At 39.5% G+C, this 24,562-nt stretch overlaps 1 protein-coding gene across 1 annotated transcript; it reads right to left on the bottom strand.

The window, feature by feature from the left end:
- Positions 1 to 1,459: 1,459 nt before the first annotated feature.
- Positions 1,460 to 23,990, bottom strand: LOC137399719 (splicing factor C9orf78-like). Its single transcript, XM_068085929.1, has 8 exons — positions 23,900 to 23,990; positions 12,369 to 12,505; positions 11,818 to 11,894; positions 10,695 to 10,872; positions 8,572 to 8,643; positions 7,145 to 7,276; positions 5,285 to 5,416; positions 1,460 to 1,945 (listed from the first exon to the last, which is right to left on the bottom strand). Exons 2-8 carry the CDS (start codon positions 12,482 to 12,484, stop codon positions 1,846 to 1,848), a joined length of 807 nt encoding a protein of 268 aa, XP_067942030.1. The 5' UTR covers positions 12,485 to 12,505; positions 23,900 to 23,990; the 3' UTR covers positions 1,460 to 1,845.
- Positions 23,991 to 24,562: the final 572 nt, after the last annotated feature.

Here is a 24,562-nt window from a genome sequence, read left to right as displayed (position 1 = left end):
CATTTCCACATATTTTGCACCTACAACACAACAGAGTAAGACATGGTGAATCTTTTGATACCAAATAACTGTAATGCGAATTTTGTTGCAAGTCAACCTTTGAAGATGAACTTACACAGAATTTTAGTAGACTATTAGAAAGTATCGGCATTTACCTTTTATTTGCGATTATTTTTTTGTTTTAGGTGGTCTGATGGTCAGGATGTTTCAAGATTAAAATTGACAAAACTTGATCGCAGTTAGCGTTACAGATCGCATCGCAGTTACAGATCCCATGGCAGTTACAGATCGCAAAGTGTGATTATGAAGTCTACAGTTGCAAAGACACCGACCAAATAGAGACGCGTAACATTGCAACTTGAACGCAATAGCCGATGTCAACTATAGCAACGATCGCAACTAGTGATGTCATTTCTCATGTATTTTTCTTCTGAGCATCTTAAAAGCGATCAAGTTTTTTCGATTTTAATCCTGAAACAATCTGGCAGTCAGACCACCTCAAACAAAAGAAACAATTGCAAATGATAAAAAAATACCGATACTTTCCGATAAAATCCACTAAATTTTTGTGTAAGTTCATCTTTATGAGATTTTGACAGGTCAGAAGTGCGATGAGCTAGAAATTGACTGAGTTGCTTGACTTAAAAAGGACTAAAGCTGAATAAAGACATCAACAGATGATTTAGGAGCACAGCGAGGAGTAGTTTATGTAAGAGCTGAGGAAGTTGTAAGCGCTAGAGCACCCAGCAGTCCGAGTAGAGCTCTAGGATGATGAGGAAGAGACAGCCATTACAAGGATTTTGACAAGCTGAATAAAACTTGAAGATTTTAAAATATTTTCAAATTTATTGAACTAATCATAAGAGAATCACCAAGATTCAACAAAAAACCTTCCTGGATCAGTTATTTACATAAACATCACAAGTACTGCTATGAGTGAACATGAACTGAGAAAACTGAGAAAAACCATGACAAAAGCAGAATATTATTAACTTTAATTCTCAATCTTTTAACTTGCGTTAGTTCCAGTATAACTAGTCGAATATTGATTAGTTCCAGTATAACTAGTCGAATATTGATTTACATGTACACATTAATCACAGTTTCCTCCAATTCAAGCATGTATACTACTACTTGTACACTTCCTGCTTCGGCTATTCCAACTGGGGGTCACCACCACAAACGTTCTTCCTCCTAGTCTAGGATTTATTGTGACTATTTGCTCCGTAGACTTGGCAAAGGTACATGTCACTACTTTTATAACGTATGATAAAGTTTGTGTACAAATGTGAGTAGTTTGGAAATAGATTGGTGCATTTACATTATACTTGTAAAAGTACTACGTCTCAAGGCAACTTCCAAAACAAATTACTTTCGTAAGCAGAAATCTCACTGTATGGTGAGCCTCGCGATTATATTCAGAGAGTAAGGATTCAATAAACCAGAAGACTATTTCAAATACATCGTCACCAACTCATTATAATATGTGTCAACAAAAATATATAAAATTATAATGACTTTAATTTCTAAACGTATTCTAAAAGACAAATTTGGTAACTGCACAGAACTACACAGCGGTGCAAACATTAATGAAATATTATATACAACTATGTATTATTAATTCTATGTACATGTATGTATGCATATGTGCAACAGTCTGTTCATAAGCGTCATTGAACTCGCAGCGTTTAAATCATGCTAACACCATTTGTGTCACCTCACTAGACAATTTGTGTCATGCTACCACTATCATAGCTGCACTACTTCCGTATGAGTCATTCTATTTCTTTATAAGCCATGCTACCTCTGTATGAGTTGAGCTACCTCTGCATCAGCTTCGCTCTGCTACCTCCGTGCCACGTTTGCTTTAAACTTCTGTAGCGTTTTCTCGTCTTTTGATTTATCTGCACTGACTTGTGGTAACATAGACGAGTCCACTTTGTATCTTTAACGAGTGATAGGATCATGGGATATTGAATTGAATTGCAACGTCTCAGTAAATACAAAGTGCAGTTAAGAAGGTAGAACAATCTCATTCATGTTGCAAGGGTAATTTTAAGCTTCGCTTAAAATGGCTGGTTCTGACCTCAACAACGTTTCAATTTACAGTTACAGTGAGAGACAAATTGAGGAGAGAAGAACATGAAATCCAAAAACTCCGACTATGCAGTATCAGTAGTCTTATGTGAAAATTAGATTAGAAATTTCCTACTTTACCTTGAACATGTGTCATTAAGATAGCCTACACTCCATTATACAGAACTGATAAGCCAATAAAACAAACCAAATAATTATATCTACCTATATATATATATATATATATTTCTCAAAGTATGTCTGCAAATATGTGTGTATGCATTCCGGCTATAGCTATTATTAGAAGAGCGTAGCTGGACAACAACGCTGATGCAATGTCATGGCTAAAGCCTGGTTTCCATATGACAGCGCAAGGCGCGCAACAAGGCGCACGATGTCGTGCGTAGGCCAGCTGTGATGTGGAAATGTCAACGCACGACGATCGCGCGACATGTGTACGCTGATCGCAAGGATCCAACAGAATGGATCCTTGCGATGGGTGCGCGCGCTGATGTATCCCACAAAACACCGCTTGACCTTTTCAACCTATCCCACCATTCAAACGGAGAGCTGTTTTCTGAAGAAATCGGTCTCCCGTACGAAAAGAAAGGAATTATCCACCCTGTCCAATGCAAGCATGGCGCCTACACACGCTATGGAAACACTGCGTCGCAGCCCAAGAAATGCATTGCGCACGATCACTGGGCTGCGCACGATCATTGCGCGATCATATGGAAACCAGGCTTACAGTCATTAGAAGCCTAGCGTTTATTAACTACAGTACTTTTCGGAGACTATTAGCCTATTTGGAGATTATTAGCTACTTTTTTCTGATGATTTGAGCCATGCGGCTTATATAAGAATGCGGCTATTCCGTGGCTTTTTCTTTGACCGCTAGGGCGCATTAACCATAATCTACGGTTAGTGCGCCTTTAGTGATAAAAGAAAATACGAAACAATGCCTAACGATACTGTTCCGTTAGGCACTAGGTTAAAAAGCGTCGGTTAATACGAAACAGTGCCATTAGACACTGTTCCGTTTTAAACAGCAAAGTTGCCGCCGTGTTAAAAAGCACCGTCCTGAGTTTTGCGGATTACAAAAGGTGCGGCCTATGTATTGTTTTATTATCGGTTTTTGGAAAATAAAGAAGATGCGGCTTATATAGGGGTGCGGTTTATAGTCCGAAAAGTACAGCACCTTAGTGAAATTTCCATTGGCAATGTACCAGGCTATTAGTGGTAGGTGAGCAAGTGGTAGGCAACTCTCATCACTTCTCATTTTTATAAGCTGATTTTTAATACCATTTTCCATTAGCAATGTGCCAGGCTAATAGCAAATGGTAGGCAACTCTCATCACTGCTCATTGTTTATAAGCTGATTTTTACCCAGGCATAATACCCGGGCAACGCTGGGAGGCACAGCTAGTATATACTAGTATGTGTATACTAACCGAATGCCAGTTGTTAAAAACAGTTTATAAACTGTACAGGTAATGTAATTGTCATTGGCTAATTTGAGTAAACTAGTATCTGTATTGCAGAACTTATTAATAAGAGTCGTGAGAGCAAACTTTAGCGATGCTGCGAGCGCTGCAGTCGCTACGCATATTTTAACCCAGATATTGACTCATATCGCCCAAAGAATTTATGAGATCTCGTGTAGCTTAATGGGTTAGCTTTTTATCTTGTGAGCGGGAGGTTCAGAGATGAATCTATTGCGATACAGGTTTTCATTTCCAGATTTTAATCACTATAGCTGGACAAATGAACGCCATACTTTGTGATTTATATGAAAAGGTGACAAAAACTATGCCTGTTTGAACGAACATTTTATCGCGCCAGACGTAAAATATTCCTCCCATCCCCAGAAGCTTCTATAATAAGTTTATCGTTGAATACAGAACGTTTTTGCAAAGTATCTGTTACGTCTTTTCACAATCTTTTTGGATGTTACAATTTTTTGTTATTCAATTAAACGCTACCATTTGTGGTAAAAAACCTTTATTATATATGTTCATAGATACACACCACGGCTTTTCATAAAATCAATTCATTGCATAACCATTCTACGCGATCGACATCGTAAATAGCAGTGCCTAGGCTGGAGCGCAATCATGGAGTGGTTACGCAGTGAAATAATTAGAAGTCATAGTGTGTATTTACAAAAATCACATAATGCAGCGTTAAATAAAAGGTTTTTTTGCAAATGGCAGCATTTAATTGAATAAGGAAAAAACAGAGCAAAAACATTTTCTATCCAACTAGTAAACTGATCCTTGCCTGCATGTAAACATAAGTTTTCATTGTCCTGTTACCCTGTTACTACCAAAGTGCGCCTGTTTACTTCAACTTGGTTATTAAACGTTACAAAATTTTTTTGCTAAATTTCTGTGCCTATTTCAAGGGCTATACCATCAAACTATTTAACTGCACCAGCTTTGAAGATTTTACTACGATCAGATCTGTTACTCTGATAAAATACCACAAACTAACCAGGATATTTCTTTCAATCTGTTGTACTGCCAGCGCATCAACATAAACCAATTTGTAATAAGCATAGATTTCCTATGCTTCAATTTACAAAATCCTTAATAGGAAACTATTCCTCAGTTTTAATGCTAAAATGATGATTAGCTTGTCTTGAACACTGCCTCAAAGTGAATTTATGAATAATTGTGTTTATTATATTATCAGCAGTGGAAACTGACCCAGTAAACATTTTTTAAGCTTCATTCTCCTACAATGATGGCAAAGTGCAAAGTCAAGTGGATTAATATATTTCCACACACGAGCACCACAAGGTTGTCAAATCAGGTTTTCATTCAGCGAGATGCGCACACAAAGATTCTTTTTGGATATACTAAATGTAAGCACTACAATGTTTGTGTAATGATCACTGGTCGACACCAACTCAATTGAGAGTTATCATCTCTCAAGATTAGAAAACTTTTAGACATGTACATGAGAGTTACAGTTACAGTTACAGTTTTCGAGAGTTACATCTAAATGGCTAACAATTTCACAAACTGTATTTCAAAGGCTCGTATGTCAAGTACTGAAACAAGAGAGCTATATTGCGTAATAACAGCTTTGAGACCAGTAGAAGGACAAAGATTGAGCATGAAAAGGTTTTACCATAGATGCAGGTTTTGGCCAATAAGACACACAATTCAAGAAATGCAGGAGTGTGAATGGGAGGAGGGCTTACCGATCGTGCTGCACAAAGTTGACAGCCATGTTTGTAGGAACAAAATGAGAGACCTCATCCTTTTTTTTCATTCGCTCGATCATGAGCTTCTGTTTAGCGTCTTCTGTTGCCTCAATGTTACGGATCTTCGCTCTTTGAACACATGAAGAACACTCTCCTGAGATGACCTTACATTATTCACTACACCCCTACATCACCCCTACATTACTATACTATACTAGCATTTGTGTTGTGTTATATTGACAAATCTAGAGATAGTTTTAGGACAGTCAAATAATTCTATTAATAGGGTTTGTGTATTCACATAACTATTTCTCAAATGGTCATAGCAGTTATAGTGAATGCGCTGTAAAACTCAAAATTTTGCTAACCAATATTTAGTTATGCCATCCGTAAGCACATGTTTATGGATGTGATAACCAATATTTGATTATGAGACCCATAAGCACATGTTTATGGATGTCATAATCAATATTTGATTATGAGATCCATATGCACATGCTTATGCAATGTTTTAATTAAATTGGGTTTTAATGTTTTACATTAATTTAGCTGCTGTTATTAAAAACCTTTTTAGAGCTATGCTAAAATGAAGAAACCAGAAACTAACAGAAATATTTGAGCAAAATTTTGGTTAATTTTCGCTGAATGAATGATAGCTGAAAAAACATAAAACTGTGGTATACTTACGGTGATTACATAGACAAAGTAACACAGAATATTATGCAAGGTGAATACAAAAACATCAAGTGTGGCCAGATTTTAACAATGACTAGCAGTAAGTCTGACGATGCCCGAACTTTTTCGTTTTCAATCAGATAGCCTGCCGGTTAATGTTCAACCCTTTCACTGCCATTCATGTACAAATTTGGCTATCCAGCCCCTTGCCAGCCATTTTACCAAAAATTGCTGATTTTGCTTCATGATATGTATACAATATTTTTCAACTTCAAACTCTATCTAGAACATTTTTGTTATATATTTTATTTTGCCAACATGTTAATAAACAGTGCTATGCAAAAAATTCAATGTATCTATACTTTGTGCATTACTAAAGCTATGTGAAGCTACGATCGCTATGAAGCTAAAACGATCATCTACAATGTTCCTTACTCTTACAAAACTATTACTTTCGCCACCATCAGAGTCAGTGCTGCTACATTGATTATCTGTGTAATCACTAAAATCTAAACCTGAATCGGCTATAATGTCACCAACATAAGTAATTCTCCATTTTCTAACTAGGGAGGTACTTACAGAAAGAACAAATGTTTGTTTTCAAGTTGGAAACTCCCAAACAAAAATTAAAATTGCTTCGTTAATTTAGGCTAATTTTATAGAGAATTCTTCGGACAACACTGTCAATACTATAAAAGTCCTAAAGATCATAGGTTATGTTGTCAACGAATAATAAAATTAAGCTACTACGCAAATGCTGGAAAATTCGCAAAAATGTGTCTACGGCAGTCACCCATAGATTTCGCATAAATGCGCATACGGCACTGAAAGGGTTAAGAGGCTGGTTCTTAGGAATCAGACTGAGTTTTGAAACCAAATAATTTGATGAGCTGAAGGAAGGCGCGGGGCAAATGTGTGTTAAATTTAAGATACAATCAGCTAAAGAAAGTGGAAAGGCATAGCATTTACACACACACACACGCGCACGCACACACACACAAACACACACAGAATGACAAAGTGGGATTTGTTACCATAGATTTACACTTCAATTCAGTGATTCCACAATTTAGCTAAACCTATACATAAAACTAAAAGGACCCTACCAAACCATACTAATATACAGTATGATTACGCAAAACCTATAATTCTCGTATTGCAAAGATATGCTGACAGACTCACGCAATGCCAAGGTCGACTTCGGGTATGCCAGACAGCATCTGATTGGATAGCATGTCCTCTGTCTTAAGAATTGTTGATTCTGCCTTCAAGTGCTCTGGTAGTTGGTACAAGACTGATTCTGGATCATTAGTCCTACCATAACATCGTACACATATTATACCACTGTACGAATCCTTAGTCCTACCATAACATCGTACACATATTATACCACTGTACCGATAGGGTTTGCACATAGAGTGAGGTATATGTATATGTGTGATCCTATTGATTTGACAATAACTTTGGGAACAGCTGAAAGCTATAGGACGCTATGAAACTAATTAATGAATTGCGAGATACAGACAGCTTTGTAAATTCTAAGACCGACCATATGCAAAATAGCACCTGCAATGCTATCAGTAATTATCCCATAAGATACACAGATAACTTTGCTGGATACAGTTGTTAATTATTTCGATGGTGTCACTTTAATAGTTTCAAAAATAACTGTAAAGCATTGGAGTTAGACAGCAGACTTTGCTAGGCCATAACAATAGCTGCTATTACGTCGCATAGTTTTGCTGAAGAGTATTCTCATCGCTCATCAAAACGCTTTACAGTCTTCAGGTCAGATTGTAACCCGTATGGTGAATGAATTTGGCAACAATGGATCAGATTTAGACCTTAATGACTTCGAATCAGAATGTAGTTCTGATGATTGTGACCATCGATCTTCTCAGGTACACCATTACTAAAACCATGGCAGCCACTACAGCAGCAACGAAAGAACTAATTGTTGTTGATGTAACCGAGTCATTATTAGAACCATTTTGTGGCCACTGTTCTACTGATCGCTTTCTATTTTGGGTTTGTAAAGGTCAAATGTCAAAGTGACAGTAAAATAGAGGTGGTGTTCAAGTAAAGGTGGCGCTATATTTTCCAATCCTTCTCCTATAGTGGCGTTCTTCTAGATGTGGCATTCAAATAAAGGTGGCGTTCAAATAGAGGTTTGATGGTAATTAGTTATTCAGAGCTCTAATTCTTTTTCTAAAAAGTCGTGATACAATATCGAGTGACTGTATAAAGTAGAATGCATTGTTCATTTGGCAGGGAGAGCAACCTGAAGACAGATACACTTCCTGTCACCATCATTCTGGGAATTGTGCCCGCACCAGCTATTCGCAAGTCAGAAACGCTTTAGACGATTAGGTCACGACGGCTTCCTATTGTTAAACCTTCACATATGAAGTTCATTCGCTTATAAATCTGTTTCAATGCTAAAACAGCGATTCGTTAGAGTAAGTATTCTCGTAGAAATACACCATAATTCATCTAGTTCATTTGACAGTTTAAAAGATTATTGATAAATTAGGAAGAACAATGTGATATGCTAAATTATATGCAAAACAAAGTTAATAGTACGATTCTCAAGTACCCATAATACATACTTGGAATTGGCTGACGGGTCATCGATCACCAGCCCTTTTCGTCTTGCAATCTCGTGATCCACGTACTTTTGCCTACCAAACCAAATCTGACATGACAACATTTTCTCAGTCAGTCCTATGTAACACATAATGTACATCTTACCTCCTGGTATAATCATTAGTTGCCAAGTAGTTGAGAAAAAAAAAAGCGAGAGATTGACGGTAAATGTTGTAGTTGAATCTGAAGCCTAGATTTCTTTGTGAAGTTTTTTTTCTTCATTGGTACCTACATAGGAGGCCCTTCTACGATTTTATTCAATGTTCAGGTACGTTACTATCAATGCGAGGTCATGGTCGTTTCCCAATGATATGTCACAGCTCCATGTATAATCTTTGCTTATTGATGAAAAACTGTAGAGCAAATCGTTAGACATCAATGTTGCTAACTCTAAATAGCTCAGGTTTTATGACATGAACTTTGTATGATGATGCAAGCTCACAACTAGTAAACAAAGGGGAAACGACAAGTAAAAAAATTAAACCACTACTTTTATTGAAAAAGCTGGAGGAAAACGGCAGATTTTGTAAAAAAAGGGAGACTGGCTTAAAAAAACTGATGGGTCCCGGCCAAACCGGGAGACTTGGCAAGTATGGGTATAATATTTTTGATCTACGCTATCAAACAACAAAAATAACTGAAAAGATCCACATCATAGAAAAGTTTATCAACAGACTGGAGAAGTACCCGTGCATGATAACAGGAGCCTATACATATACCTTTGTACCTAATACAAGCATTGTTTGTCTAATAAGATAAAATATAATGTGAATATTTAAACAAAGCTTATTTAAGAAAAATAATCAAACATTCTCAATACAATTGCATGGTATATGCATTTAGTTAAATTACATCACTATCTTGTATAGACCACAAGATAAGCCAGAATACAAGCAGCTCTTCCTGCCTAGACTCAAATACCTTCTGGAATTGTTCCACACGTAAGTGCATCTAGCGAAAAACTAAAGCTGCTTCAAGCTCCTTGCTACCCCAAATATGTCACATTATGTAATCAATATATATTAATATTCAATTATAGTAATTTATTTTCCGTGATTATATTTAGCTTTTATTACTTCATTAAATAAAAACACAAATAATACTGTAAGCAATCGTCCAAAACCTTAGTTAAAACATGCCAATGAACTATATTCATATACATGTATTTATTGTATCGAGTAAAAACTTTACACTTGAAGGTATGTTTTTATTCTGGAATAACAAAAATTGATTCGAATTCAATATAATTATTTTAGAATATTATGGAATAGCGTACTCATTTACTTATGAGTAATACCTATAATAATAGGATTTTTTTCATTATTTTAAAATACCTATTGACCTATATATGAAATCGACGTATGCATAAGGCCTGGTTCCCATATCGATTGTGATATTCCGGCGGTAACTTCCGCAGCAAAACGTTTGCGACGTTAGGCTCGGCGGAATATGTTCACATATAAGCTGCATCGCTAAACATAATCGTGTAATCAAATAAAATGTTCACTAGCCATGCCGTTTCTATAACGGTGACCTTCACCCGTACAGTACATTTCGGGAAGGTTTTGCCTGCGGCCTTTTGCGAAATTTGAACAGCGCTAAACTATTGCGATGCCGCTGGCAACCATCGGCGGTACTCGGCGCGTATGTTCCCATTTCACCGCTAATAGCTTGCGGTGCTTTCGCCGGTGTTTTGCGACGTATATGGGAACCAGGCTTAAGTATACACGGTGTAGGGTTAACTTTGTAAAATTAACTAAACCAGTATGTTAAGGACTTTAAAACCTGCTAATAAACTTCCCCAAACAAATTCGAGAAAAGATTTTGCCAAATATTAATTTGGCAAACGAATAATAGTAAATATTTTCTCTTTAATACATCTCCAAAATAACAAGCGAGAATTAATGAGCTATTACATATATAGAGTAATTAGGAGTAAAGAAGTAAATTAACAGTAGACAACAAAGTCAGAGGCAAAGCCTAGAGAAAGACTTAGTTCAAGCCAAGCATTAAGCAGTAGACAACTCCAAAGTATACTCCTTTAAAAACATGCAATATATAGTTCATCACAGAATATAAGACATACATTTCAGCATCCTCATCTCTAGTGTTTGTCTCGGCAGCAAAGGCAGTACCTATTGCCTCTTCACTAGAAAGCCTCTTATCTCTTTTGTTTTTCTTCATATCGATGAATCCTCCGGTCTTTATCTTAAATGGGTCAGCATCCAGCTCTACCTCTGCGGCAACATTGGTCACAGCCTTACCTACATAACACAATTACCTACCTACATTGTATATAACACCATTACCTACCTACCTACCTACCTATATAATACAAATACCTACCTACATTGTATATAACACCATTACCTACCTATATAACACAATTACCTACCTACATTGTATATAACACAAATACCTACCTATATAAAGCAATTACCAACAAAATATAACACACTTTTTTTAAAACAATGTAGTTCAAATATGAAGAAAGCATATACTATTTCTGAAAAATAGAATATGCTTTAAATATATTCAAAAACTGAAACCAAAACGCAACATGATAATCTAGCCGCTGACTTTCTTTGCCCTGGTATGATATGGACTCATAGCTTGTCTGTTTCAACTGACATGATTTTATTATTTAACGAACCCTACCTTAATTTACCTGATTAACTATGCATACTTTTAAGGGCTAGCAAAGTAATACCATTGACAACAGAACTACCCTAGGACACTATATTTCGCTAGTATTTAGTTTCATGAGTAGCATACAGAGTAAAATTTTGCTGCAACTCAATTTCGCAACTCTGATGAGTGCGAAAATATAGTGATGTGGAAATAAATGCAGCTGAACAAACATAATTAGATTCTTCAGGTCCAGTTCACTGGTAAGAAAAAAAATTTCAATTCGGGACTAGTTTGTAGAATTGTGTGGGCGATATCGATGATGCAATTTGATCGCTTGCTGCCATTTGTTTCTTAGACTATCAATAAACAAAGCTATTTAATTTCGCGTTTTCGCTCATTCGTTATGATAGTTTAGTTTCGCTCATGAAATTTTCACGAGAGGATGACTCCGCAAAAACACGAAAGTTAGATGAGGCGAATACATAAGTGTCTTAGGGTATTTTTTTCAAATGGCATTTTAATAATGGTTTCGTCACACAACAGACCTCCAAATGACCAACAATGTCTAGTGTTGATACCTGTGGCTAAGCCGGCTAGACTGATTCCTTTCGGCCTCTTTCTCATCTTCTGTAATGCTTTTAATTCATCCAGACTCCTTAGAATAGCAGAACAGTTCATTATATGATGGGTGCATGTATGGACACTGATGTCTAATGGAATACCCAAGATGATGTTGTAAAACAAATTAATAATTTTATAACCATCCTACACTAAGGAATACAACCTTTAGAAATTACTATACATATACATAAATATTAAAGTAAATAAAAATGAGCTAAAATTATAATTATTATAAACCTCATCCCGAGATGAACACCAAGATTTTTAACAAATACCCAAAAAATTAAAGACAAGCTTTAGATGGGCCACAATAGCTACTTGTAATATTGGCAACGCAAGTAACGAACCTTTACAAGCAAGATGTTTAATAATGCAAATCGAGCTGTAAGAGAAGACAAAACTAATAACAAGCAAATACTATGCGACTTTAGACATTGTGACTGACTCTTTTGGCTTGTTGGAATATTTCAAACTAGATTATCAAGTCAGGGAATAACCGGAATCATACGTAAGATCTGTAGCTGCATCAACATCATCAGACCCTTCACTTTCCTCATCTGAATCTTTTCTCTTTCTCACAGCTCTTTGCTTCTTTATCTTTTTGATAGCAGGTGGTGCACTCATATTTGTCAGGAGAACAACAGCCTGCAAGGATGAATTCCAACAACATGCTCAACACATAAATACAACCACTTATCTTTACATATAATTTAACAGTTATCAAAAAGTGCAAAATATTAAACAAAACTTGAAAGATTTAGATGCTGTATAATAAACAAACTAAAATTAACAACTTTTCGTACACTTACAGCAATGCATGACATAATATAGTAATAATATAGTAATAATATATATTGTAGTAAATTGGCAAGAAAATTACGAACAAGACTTTCCGCCACTAAAGCGAAAGAACAACTCGTTATCAGATAGTGGTGGCCCTGAAAAGGGCCAGAGGGGTGTGAGCGCAGGCTATAGTTCTATGTGCACTGGCGAGTCCAGCAGGCCTAGAGGATCCGTGACACTGAAGCGCGGGGAAGCCGCTGGAGGTGGCATTTTGGGGCGAGTCACAATGGACTCCACAGATCGGCGAGGTGTAGGAGCCTGGTCCCGTGACGGTCGCCATCTGGGTCTCTTGGACTCCCTGGAGTGAGGTCTGTAGGCTTGCACTGGGCGAGGCTCGGGTCGCCGTTTGTGGGGGCGCGGAGCCCAGCTCTCCCTCCCTTCGGTTTGAGTGCCGACAGACCTCCGATGGAAGGAGTCTTTATGTGCAGCTAACTTCTCCCATTGGTCAAAATAACAGTCACACAAAGCACACCTGTGTACATGCATGCGTTCATGCCGGCGGAGTGCGCGTGGCTTGTCGGTAGAGAAGTCGCAATGCTTGCAATTGAGTGCCATGTTGGATGGTGCCTAACAGTGATTAACCTGGGCTTATATATAATATAATCGAATAATTTAGATTGTGACGTAAGCCAACGATTACCAACGCCCAAAGCGCTCACTAGGATGAGAACAGGCTTGACTACGCCCGCTACATGGATTATAAGGCAACCGCTTTCCTTGACTCCCGAGCAGAAAATTGCCCTAAAAGTAGAGAAAGAAAATTTGTTGATTGTTTGTCGTATTACTAACTCTTTTTTTATATTAACTAAGGCATTACAAAAATGTTGCCAAATTTTTATGTCTTATATTTACTTGTAAATAGCATTTGTTCTTGTAAAAATTTGCTGCCTTTTTGACCTAGAAATTTCAACTGTCTGTATCCACCAATGATATGCTGTGTTTGGATCCGCTAGCTTATATAAACAGTTGCTTGTGCATTTGAAGAGCAGTGTAGATTTGGCTAGCTTGGTGTGACATACTACAACATTGTAATAAAATTATTCAAGTACAGCACATCTTCTTTCATATCTTAGACAGCTTAGCTTAATAGTGGCGCTGGTATATACATAGTCTGTAATCGGCTATAGTATATAGAGTCTGTATTATCGGCTCTTGTTGGAGTTGCGCTGGTATATATACAGTCTGCTATCGGCTGTACTATATAGAGTCTGTATTATCGGCTCTTTTACTGGATTTGCGCTGGTATATACATAGTCTGCTCTCGGCTATAGTATATAGAGTCTGTATTATCGGCTCTTGTTGGAGTTGCGCTGGTATATATACAGTCTGCTATCGGCTGTACTATATAGAGTCTGTATTATCGGCTCTTTTACTGGATTTGCGCTGGTATATACATAGTCTGTTATCAGCTATAGTATATAGAGTCTGTATTATCGGCTCTTGTTGGAGTTGCGCTGGTATATACATAGTCTGTTATTGTCTATAGCATATAGTCAGATTTACCGGCTCTTGTTAGGGGTTGCGTTGTAATATCCACAGTCTGCTATCGGCTGGGTGATAGCGAGTCTGTATCGACGGCTTTTACACTGGTAGTGCCAGTAATATAGTTAAACTGACGGGGGCTAAGCTACCACATTCAAGCCTCAGCTCCTACTAGGCCTGGTCCGGGGGTTGCTCTGATTTTACTTCAATATATAGTAGCAATAATATAATAGTATAATGACTGATAAAATGCATAAAACAATACTAAAGATCAGTAACAGCAACTGCACAAGTAAACATGAACTTTGCTCCAGTGAAATTCACATAGGATTGGAAATTTTTAGTTTTGATTTAGCGCAAAACAATTTGAGTTGAATATAATTATATGAAAGTCATTGTCATAGTTTGCGCTATGCGTTATCCGTACATAAAAGGTAGCAACTACACACTGGCAAGTGCATTATATTGCAAAATAATCATAAAACTGGATTCTAGATGATTTTATAAAAGCCAAGATAATAAGTTATTGAAATGATAGATCTGTAATTATAAGCCTACTATCGTTATATATTGTGTATATGCTTTATCTATACCAGTTTTTACGCTATAGTCCAAATAAGGTTCTTCATGTATATTCGGATGATATTCTTTTTATAATTTAGTAGCCAAGGACAGTTTTACAATCATCTTTCTATACTACTAAACTTCAAAGTGAAATCGGTCTGCATACAAAAATAAACCAAACATCTGTAAGCCAAACATTTCACTGTTGATATTGCAACGACGTAAACTTTGGTTGTGCACGCTGTGAAGAAAACTCGCAAGAGTGGGGTGGGGGCAACTCTTATTTTTATTTAGTGCGCTGTAACCAACGCTGCCGTCAATACAACCTGCTGAACCCAACAGGAGGGAGCTGAAACCAACTCACTTGTGCTCTGCTGAACCCAACAGAGTGCGCTGAACCCAACGCTGCCGACTGTACAACCTGCCGAAACCAACAGGAGGGAGCTGAACCCAACTCACTTGTGCTCTGCTGTAACCAACAGAGTGCGCTGAAACCAACGCTGCCAACGCTTACAACCTGCCGAACCCAACAGGAGGGAGCTGAAACCAACTCACTTGTGCTCTGCTGAACCCAACAGAGTGCGCTGAACCCAACGTTGCCGACTGTACAACCTGCCGAAACCAACAGGAGGGAGCTGAACCCAACTCACTTGTGCTCTGCTGAAACCAACAGAGTGCGCTGAAACCAACGCTGCCAACGCTATAACCCGCTGAAACCAACAGGAGAGAACACAACTCTTGTAAGGATAATAATTATTTAATTATCCAAATTGATTGTAGTAACTTTGTGTGAGCTTGCTGTTAGTGACGATTATAAAAGATATTTCTCCAACAATAACGACTTTATTATAGTAATACTAATCAAGTGGCTATTTCAAGAGCCAAACACAAGCTGAACTGCCTAAAAATTAGTGGCAGTATTTATATTACATAAGCGATTGGCCTAGAGATTTACGGTTAGTTTTCAAACCGACCAATCATATCGTCTTGCTGACTGCTGACTTTCAAAAAATATTCACACTCGTAACAATAAAAAATTATTGTTAGACAACGAGTTATTGAAGCGTAACAATCTAAACACTAACAAAAAGCCCAGGAAATTCTACATATACTGGGTAGCAAACAGTAAGTGTAAAAAAACATTAAGACATATTTCGATAACGAAAAGGGCTAATTACAAAATCTTATCTCGAGAAACGTAGAACAAAAATGGAAACAATATTGTTTAAGTAATCTTAAACCACTAACAATTAATTATAACAGAAACTTAGAATATTTTGACATGTAACCATGAACATAGCAAATGTCTTTCAATGAGTAAACGATAGGAAATAAATTATAGAAGATTGTTCATTGCGTAAAAAGTTTAATCCATGGCGTCTGTTAGCTTTTCTAGGTCAACCAATATCCCAGAAGTCCCTTCTCCATATATATATTGGCTACGTCACCTTTTACCTTTGGATCAGTTCACCATGTTTCTCTGTGCGGAGTGCCCTAAGCATTTCGCCTCGCTCAGAGAGCTGCGACGACATGAGCGATGTCATATCAACAAGATTAAGTGTCCCTCCTGCGAGAGCGTCTTCGCCACCAGGGCGCTTCTAATACAGCATACCAACGAGATACACCGGCGATCTGTGGCCACACAGACCTCGCCCACAAAGCCTCCATGTACCAGTAGGCCAAGGGAGAGGAGGGCGCCTTCTCCGAGACAGCTGCCAAGCGGGCACCGAAGGCCGGTGTGGCGTCCATGCCACACGGTCAGGACATTGGCCACTCCGATACGTGAGGTTTCCTCTCGCATAGTCGCCAAGAACCCCCGAGATCCTCTCGGCCTTGATGACCTGGACGTTCTCGGCACCACCAACATTCAAATAGGATAATTCTCCTGAATTATTCCTCCCACGGCCCTTTTCAGGGCCATCAGTATTTTCATGGAGTTTATTTGTTTGAATATCTCGCTTGATTTTTAAGTTTACAACACCATTCTCCCCTGAAACTTGATTCTGTCCCAGAATGACATTACTTCTTTGACAGACATTTAAGTGATAGTCTTGCAGATGTTGGGGCAATTTGATAGTTCGAGAGCGAGCTGGAGTAATAATGGGAGGTCCTTCCTCTGTTGCTTCTGTATGTTCTTGGGATAGAACTGTGGGTTGTTCCTTTTCTGCGTTGGTAGGTTGATTGGTTGACTCAAGTGGGTTTTCTTCGAAATCCTCTGTAGTATGTAGTCGAATACGACCTTCATGTTGAATGGAGATTTTTCCATCTCGTTCTAATTCATAAGTCTGATGTGGTAGACACTTGGTGATGGTGTAGGGACCAACATATTTTGGTTTGAGCTTGGCACCGCGTCCCTTTCCGGAAAAAAATGATTTCAGCCAAACTTTTGCTCCAATTGAAAACATGGCCGGTTCATCGCTTGTATCAGTTCGAAGATTCCACTGTTGTTGACGCAGTTTGGTACCAGTTAAGTACATTCGTTCTTGTACCTCTAAGGCATACTGATCTGGGGTCATTTCATCTGTCTTTGGCTGATCCATCAGCAGTGCGGCCGGTAGTCGAACCTCTCTGCCGAACATCAAGTAGTTCGCGGTCTCAGAGGTAATCCGATGAGGTGATGCTCTCACCGCCCTCATTATTTGAGGTAATAACTCATCCCACTCCTTGTGTTCTGCTCCTACAAGCAGGGCACGTAATGAGTTACCAAGCGTCCGATTCAACCTCTCCACTACTGAATTCCCCTGTGGATGATAAGGTGATGTTCGGGTCTTCTGACAGCCCCATAATTTGCAACTTTCGTCAAATAATTCTGATTGAAATTGGCTCCCTCTATCGCTATGAATCACTTCAGGAATGCCAAAATAGCTAAAAACTCGCTCTTCTAGGGCTCGAGCTACGGTGCCGGCCTTTCCATCTCGAAGTGGTATGGCGTCATACCATCTAGTGAAATGATCAGCTAGTACCAATATTTGTGTGTTCCCTCGAGTAGTCTCTGGAAAGGGTCCACAAAGATCGATGGCAACTACTTGCCATGGTCTTCCAGCATGCAAATGATTTTGCTCTCGATGATGTCGGTGCTGAGTTGCCTTAGACTGTTGACAGTGCATACAGCCCGCAACCACGCGGCGCACCATACCTGACATCCCAGGCCAATACCACATGAGTCGAAGTTGAGCGAGGGTTTTGCTAAATCCGAAGTGGCCCTCCTGGTGAATAGTCTTGATTGCTTCCCTTCTGTAACTGTAGGGGCAGATTGCCAATGGCTCTCGTCGCTGATGACTGGGCAATTGAACACGCAACACTTTTGTTTTATCTAGAAGGAGGTGCTCCTGGATGACGGCAAGCTTTTGGGTTTCTGGTCCCTCTAATTTAGGGTCACACAACAGATTGTCTCGAACTGCCTTATAGACAGGTCCTATTTGTGGATCATCTTGCTGTGCCATAGCCAAATCATTCAATGGCAACAGATTGTTCATCCGTTGTTCTACGTTGGGCTGTAACCGTTCACATTGACGACAATCCAGACATTGCTGTCGACTGAGGCCATCCGCATTATTATGCTTTCGACCTTTTCGGTGTGTCAATTCAAAGTCATATTCTGACAAGGTTTCAAGCCACCGGGCCAGCTGTCCAGTAGGTGATGGTGTTTTCAACAACCAAACGAGAGATGCGTGATCAGTGCGAACCAAGAATTTACGACCGTAGAGCTGTGGTCGAAAATGTTTCACAGACTTGATGATAGCCAACAGTTCCCTTCGTGTAACACAATAGTTGGCTTCAGCTGGGCTAAACATCTTAGAGTAATAAGAGATTACTCGCTCCTCACCATTTTGTATTTGTGACAGAACTGCCCCGCTACCTACATCACTGGCATCGGTATCCAATATGAACGGTAAGTCATAGCGAGGATAAGCAAGAATAGGAGCCGAGATCAAACAGTTTTGCAACTTGTTGAACGCCTCTTGACATGCCTCATTCCAAACAAACCGTGTATTTTTGGAACTCAGTTGACTGAGAGGTTTGGAAATTTCTGAGTAGCTAGCAATAAAGCGACGATAGTATCCGCAGGTACCAAGGAATGCTCGCACATCACTTTTGTGCCGAGGAATGGGCCAGGTCTGGACTGCTTGAATCTTCGCAGCATCTGTCTCGATTCCTTTGTGGCTGACTACATGTCCCAGGTAGTTTACTCTTTGTGCAAAGAGTTGGCACTTACTCGGCTTCAACTTTAACCCTGCTTGCGTCAGGCGATTAAAGACTTCGTCTAGTCGTTCTAAGTGTGTTGCCACATCTGGCGCAAAGACGATTATGTCATCGAGATAAATTAGCAATGTTTTCCAATGTAACCCTCGCATTACGGTTTCCATTAACCGTTCGAAGGTGGATGGCGCCGAAGTTAACCCGAAAGGTAGTACTTCCCATTGCCATAGTCCGGAGCGAGTGACAAAAGCAGCCTTCTCTTTGGCTTCCTCACTGAGCTCCACTTGCCAATATCCACTGGTGAGATCAAGGGTACTGAAGAACTGACTTCCTCCGAGAGCATCTAGGCTATCATCAATGCGTGGTAAGGGGTAGGCATCCTTAAGGGTAACTTCATTTAGTTTCCGATAATCCACACAAAAACGCCAACTATTATCTTTCTTTTTTACAAGAACCACTGGAGAACTCCAGGCCCCGTACCCCTCTTTGATGAGTTTGTTTTGCTTCAACTCCTCTACTTGCTTTTCAATCTCCGCCTCTTGTACGGGTCCTTGCCGGTACGGCCGCTGTTTAGTGGGCATCGCATCCTTCTTAACGGGAATTTCATGGCTTATTACCTTGGTTCTCCCAACATCATATTTGCTGGAGCTGAAGACCTCCTGATGCTTTATTAGTAGTTTCGTGGCTTGATTTGACTCTATCTCTGACAAGTTTTGTGTCCAACTGGGGAGGTATTCTTCTAAGTGTTTAGGGAGTTCGGTTTTTTTATAGTCATTCTGACACTGCTCTCGAACTTACACAGACGTACATATGGCTACCTTTTTTCCAGAAGGCAGATTAATGGGCTGATTAGTTGTGTTCATCACGCGAATGTGAACCTCTCTTGCGGTAGGCTCATGCAGTGAGGTGGCCACCCACAGACCTGAAATATTATGTGAAGCTTCAATGCAGACCGGCCCTGACATCCACTTCCGACTTAGTCTTGCTAGTAGCAGACATTCTGTGTTCGGGGATACCACCATATTTCGTTTAACTTGAACATTTACTGAAAGGGGTTTCCCGTCCTCCGAGCAACAGGCCATCGTGGTGCCCTTACATTGTAACTGACAGTGACGGAAGTCTACCTGACATTCTTGAGCTTCTAAAAAATCTAATCCCAAGAGAATGTGATTGTCCACATCAGCTATGACAAACTGATGTTGCAACTGTAATGGTCCCAGTCGAAATTTTAAAGTAGTTACACCTTTTAGTGCAATTCGTTGCCCATTTGCTAATATTCCACTACCTCGCACGGGCAGCAACTCCGAATAGCATGAGTTGGGCAATGTCTCTAACACCTTATGGGGAAGTACTGACTGTGTACAACCACTGTCGAGCAACATAACCAAGTCTTGTTGATGTATCCGAACAGGAACATAGTACGCATTGGTGAGCTGACAAGTATATAACTTGGTTTCGCCCACGTCATGAGGTTCAGGCAGTATGGGCACTAGTTTGCCTGAACTTGGTCGTTTCCCGATCGCTTGGGCTTTTTGCAGTTGCGGGCCATATGTCCTCTACCATCACAATTGTAGCATTGAATTTCTCTCCGAGATTGCTGGTTTTTCACTGTCGCTGATGTTAGTTGTACTAACATTGCTTGTTGTGATTCGGCCATTTGCTTTTGTGTGTCCAAAATCTGTTGCATAAATTTATTCTGCGTTTCTGCAAACTGTTTGAGCAACGCTGTTTGACTTACTTGTATGTGTTCTGTCATTTCCTTTTTTAGTTGTTGGACATCCTCTAGCTCTACACGATGGACATTGGTATCAGTCTCTATCAGATCATGATACTTCTGAATAGTTTCTACCGCCTCAACCATGGTACTAGGCGGTGACAAGCGCAGTGTCCATGCCAACTGCGAGTTAGGCCGGATGGCTGCGATCAATTCCCGCTTTGCCTGTTGGTCATGCTGGTCTTTATCTAGTTCGGGAAAAGCCTTCTGAACCAACTTTTGCACCTTTTCAGCATAATGATATATATTATCTTTTGGTTTCAATTTCATAGATTTTAATATAGTACTAGCTGTTTCCGTACTGAGACCATATTGTGCTCTAAGTTTATGACAAACTTCTTCATAGGTATCGCCGCCAACGCCTCTGGTAGTTGGACCTTTTAATGCCATTGTTAATCGTAGTTTTTTTTCTTCTTTCCCCCACTGATTGTGAGTAGAAACTGCCTCAAAATAATGTAAAAACTCTTCTACATCACTCGTCCCATCGAATGAAGGAGCAGGAATAGGTTGCTTAGTAACCGTCACAGGTATGTGTTCTACTTCTACTATACTGGTGTCCGAGTCATATTTATTTGAGTTACGCTTATTTTTACGCACCATGTTTGGTTTTAGAAAGGGTTTGAGAGAATTGCTTCACTATTATCCCACCGCTGCCACCAGTGAAGAAAACTCGCAAGAGTGGGGTGGGGGCAACTCTTATTTTTATTTAGTGCGCTGTAACCAACGCTGCCGTCAATACAACCTGCTGAACCCAACAGGAGGGAGCTGAAACCAACTCACTTGTGCTCTGCTGAACCCAACAGAGTGCGCTGAACCCAACGCTGCCGACTGTACAACCTGCCGAAACCAACAGGAGGGAGCTGAACCCAACTCACTTGTGTTCTGCTGAAACCAACAGAGTGCGCTGAAACCAACGCTTACAACCTGCCGAACCCAACAGGAGGGAGCTGAAACCAACTCACTTGTGCTCTGCTGAACCCAACAGAGTGCGCTGAACCCAACGCTGCCGACTGTACAACCTGCCGAAACCAACAGGAGGGAGCTGAACCCAACTCACTTGTGCTCTGCTGTAACCAACAGAGTGCGCTGAAACCAACGCTGCCAACGCTTACAACCTGCCGAACCCAACAGGAGGGAGCTGAAACCAACTCACTTGTGCTCTGCTGAACCCAACAGAGTGCGCTGAACCCAACGCTGCCGACTGTACAACCTGCCGAAACCAACAGGAGGGAGCTGAACCCAACTCACTTGTGCTCTGCTGAAACCAACAGAGTGCGCTGAAACCAACGCTGCCAACGCTATAACCCGCTGAAACCAACAGGAGAGAACACAACTCTTGTAAGGATAATAATTATTTAATTATCCAAATTGATTGTAGTAACTTTGTGTGAGCTTGCTGTTAGTGACGATTATAAAAGATATTTCTCCAACAATAACGACTTTATTATAGTAATACTAATCAAGTGGCTATTTCAAGAGCCAAACACAAGCTGAACTGCCTAAAAATTAGTGGCAGTATTTATATTACATAAGCGATTGGCCTAGAGATTTACGGTTAGTTTTCAAACCGACCAATCATATCGTCTTGCTGACTGCTGACTTTCAAAAAATATTCACACTCGTAACAATAAAAAATTATTGTTAGACAACGAGTTATTGAAGCGTAACAATCTAAACACTAACAAAAAGCCCAGGAAATTCTACATATACTGGGTAGCAAACAGTAAGTGTAAAAAAACATTAAGACATATTTCGATAACGAAAAGGGCTAATTACAAAATCTTATCTCGAGAAACGTAGAACAAAAATGGAAACAATATTGTTTAAGTAATCTTAAACCACTAACAATTAATTATAACAGAAACTTAGAATATTTTGACATGTAACCATGAACATAGCAAATGTCTTTCAATGAGTGAACGATAGGAAATAAATTATAGAAGATTGTTCATTGCGTAAAAAGTTTAATCCATGGCGTCTGTTAGCTTTTCTAGGTCAACCAATATCCCAGAAGTCCCTTCTCCATATATATATTGGCTACGTCACCTTTTACCTTTGGATCAGTTCACCATGTTTCTCTGTGCGGAGTGCCCTAAGCATTTCGCCTCGCTCAGAGAGCTGCGACGACATGAGCGATGTCATATCAACAAGATTAAGTGTCCCTCCTGCGAGAGCGTCTTCGCCACCAGGGCGCTTCTAATACAGCATACCAACGAGATACACCGGCGATCTGTGGCCACACAGACCTCGCCCACAAAGCCTCCATGTACCAGTAGGCCAAGGGAGAGGAGGGCGCCTTCTCCGAGACAGCTGCCAAGCGGGCACCGAAGGCCGGTGTGGCGTCCATGCCACACGGTCAGGACATTGGCCACTCCGATACGTGAGGTTTCCTCTCGCATAGTCGCCAAGAACCCCCGAGATCCTCTCGGCCTTGATGACCTGGACGTTCTCGGCACCACCAACATTCAAATAGGATAATTCTCCTGAATTATTCCTCCCACGGCCCTTTTCAGGGCCATCAGTATTTTCATGGAGTTTATTTGTTTGAATATCTCGCTTGATTTTCAAGTTTACAACACCTGTTATCTCTACTTATCATGTTTCTACAAATATAGTACCACGAATAAAAGCGCAGGTATTAGGTGCGCTGCGAAAGACTGGGATAACAAGAAGTGAGTGGTCTTTTTTTCTGTTGAGAGTATTTGCAAGAGTGAATGAGACGGTGTGGGTTTTTGTATTATACCATTATCTTTTAGTTCTTGCCTTCATCGCCGCCGTCTTTTGCAACGCCCATAGTGCCCGTGAATAAAAATCTACTTCTTCACGCCAAGCGCACGAGGGGTTTGAAACAAATAAAATTATTTTTCATTGAATGGTTAGATTAATATTTGGATACTCAATAGAAATAAAACATCTACAAACCAATCATAATTGATATCACCATTATTTGCAATACATATCGCTTACACCTCACAGTAAGTAAAAATGTAGAACATGATTCACATAGTATTTCAACATATTCTAGCATATAAACGTGGAGTTAAATAGATTCGTGTTCAGTGTTGAACGCTAAGCCTATCAACCAAAGTAACTTTCGTGCAAAATTATTCATGAAAGCAGCTACTATTTAATAGTCTTCTACATAGTAATACCCATTTTATAGGCAAATGGCTTACCTCTTACACTAATTAATTCCCATTGATACTTTCAACAATCATGTCGAGAATCTTGAACAATATAAGCGCAGTATACTTTAATGCAGGTAAATGATGGTTATATTAAATGTTACACAAAAACCCTACCTGCGTAGTTTAATGTCCACGCCAATAAAACTGCTATTGAAAATCTGGAACGCACGAAATGTGCAAAAAGAAGAGACAACTTCTTCTTTTTTACACCCCGTAATGTACTATGTCCACGCCAACAGAACTCACTAAGGAAAATCTTCTGGAACGCACAAAATGTGCGTGAAGAGACAACTTTTTACACTGTGTAACGCCCATTCGCGTTAATTTCATTCACAGGCATGTTAGTGCCGATGCACAGCATTACTTGCACCAATGATATACAGCCACCCTGTATATCATTGCTTGCACTCTAAGTTACTTCCTAAACTTGTAAGCCAGTCAATTAAAATGAAAGAAAAACATTTTCAAAACAGTTTGCTAGAATTTAACATATTTCCAAATGTTTCTTCCTCTTGTTTATGGTTAGTATATAGCTTTGAGTAAGTTTTAACACATTTGCTTGGAGGTTTTGAAGAATTTGCAAACCTTTTGCTAAAACAATATTTACCTATGTGAAAAAGAAACTTGAGCTGACACGACTGACAAAACCTC

This window comes from Watersipora subatra, chromosome 7 (assembly GCF_963576615.1).
Source record: "Watersipora subatra chromosome 7, tzWatSuba1.1, whole genome shotgun sequence".
In the NCBI taxonomy this organism is placed as follows: domain Eukaryota; kingdom Metazoa; phylum Bryozoa; class Gymnolaemata; order Cheilostomatida; family Watersiporidae; genus Watersipora; species Watersipora subatra.
This window is presented reverse-complemented; position numbering and strand designations above follow the sequence as displayed.

Coding starts and splice junctions, on each gene's coding strand:
- LOC137399719 (XM_068085929.1), bottom strand. CDS start 12,484: ATGAGTGCACCACCTGCTATCAAAAAGATAAAGAAGCAAAGAGCTGTG. Junction 11,895..12,368: donor GATGCAGCTACAGATCTTAC/GTATGATTCCGG, acceptor TGCTATTCTAAG/GAGTCTGGATGAATTAAAAG. Junction 8,644..10,694: donor AGAGATGAGGATGCTGAAAT/GTATGTCTTATA, acceptor TTGGTTTGGTAG/GCAAAAGTACGTGGATCACG.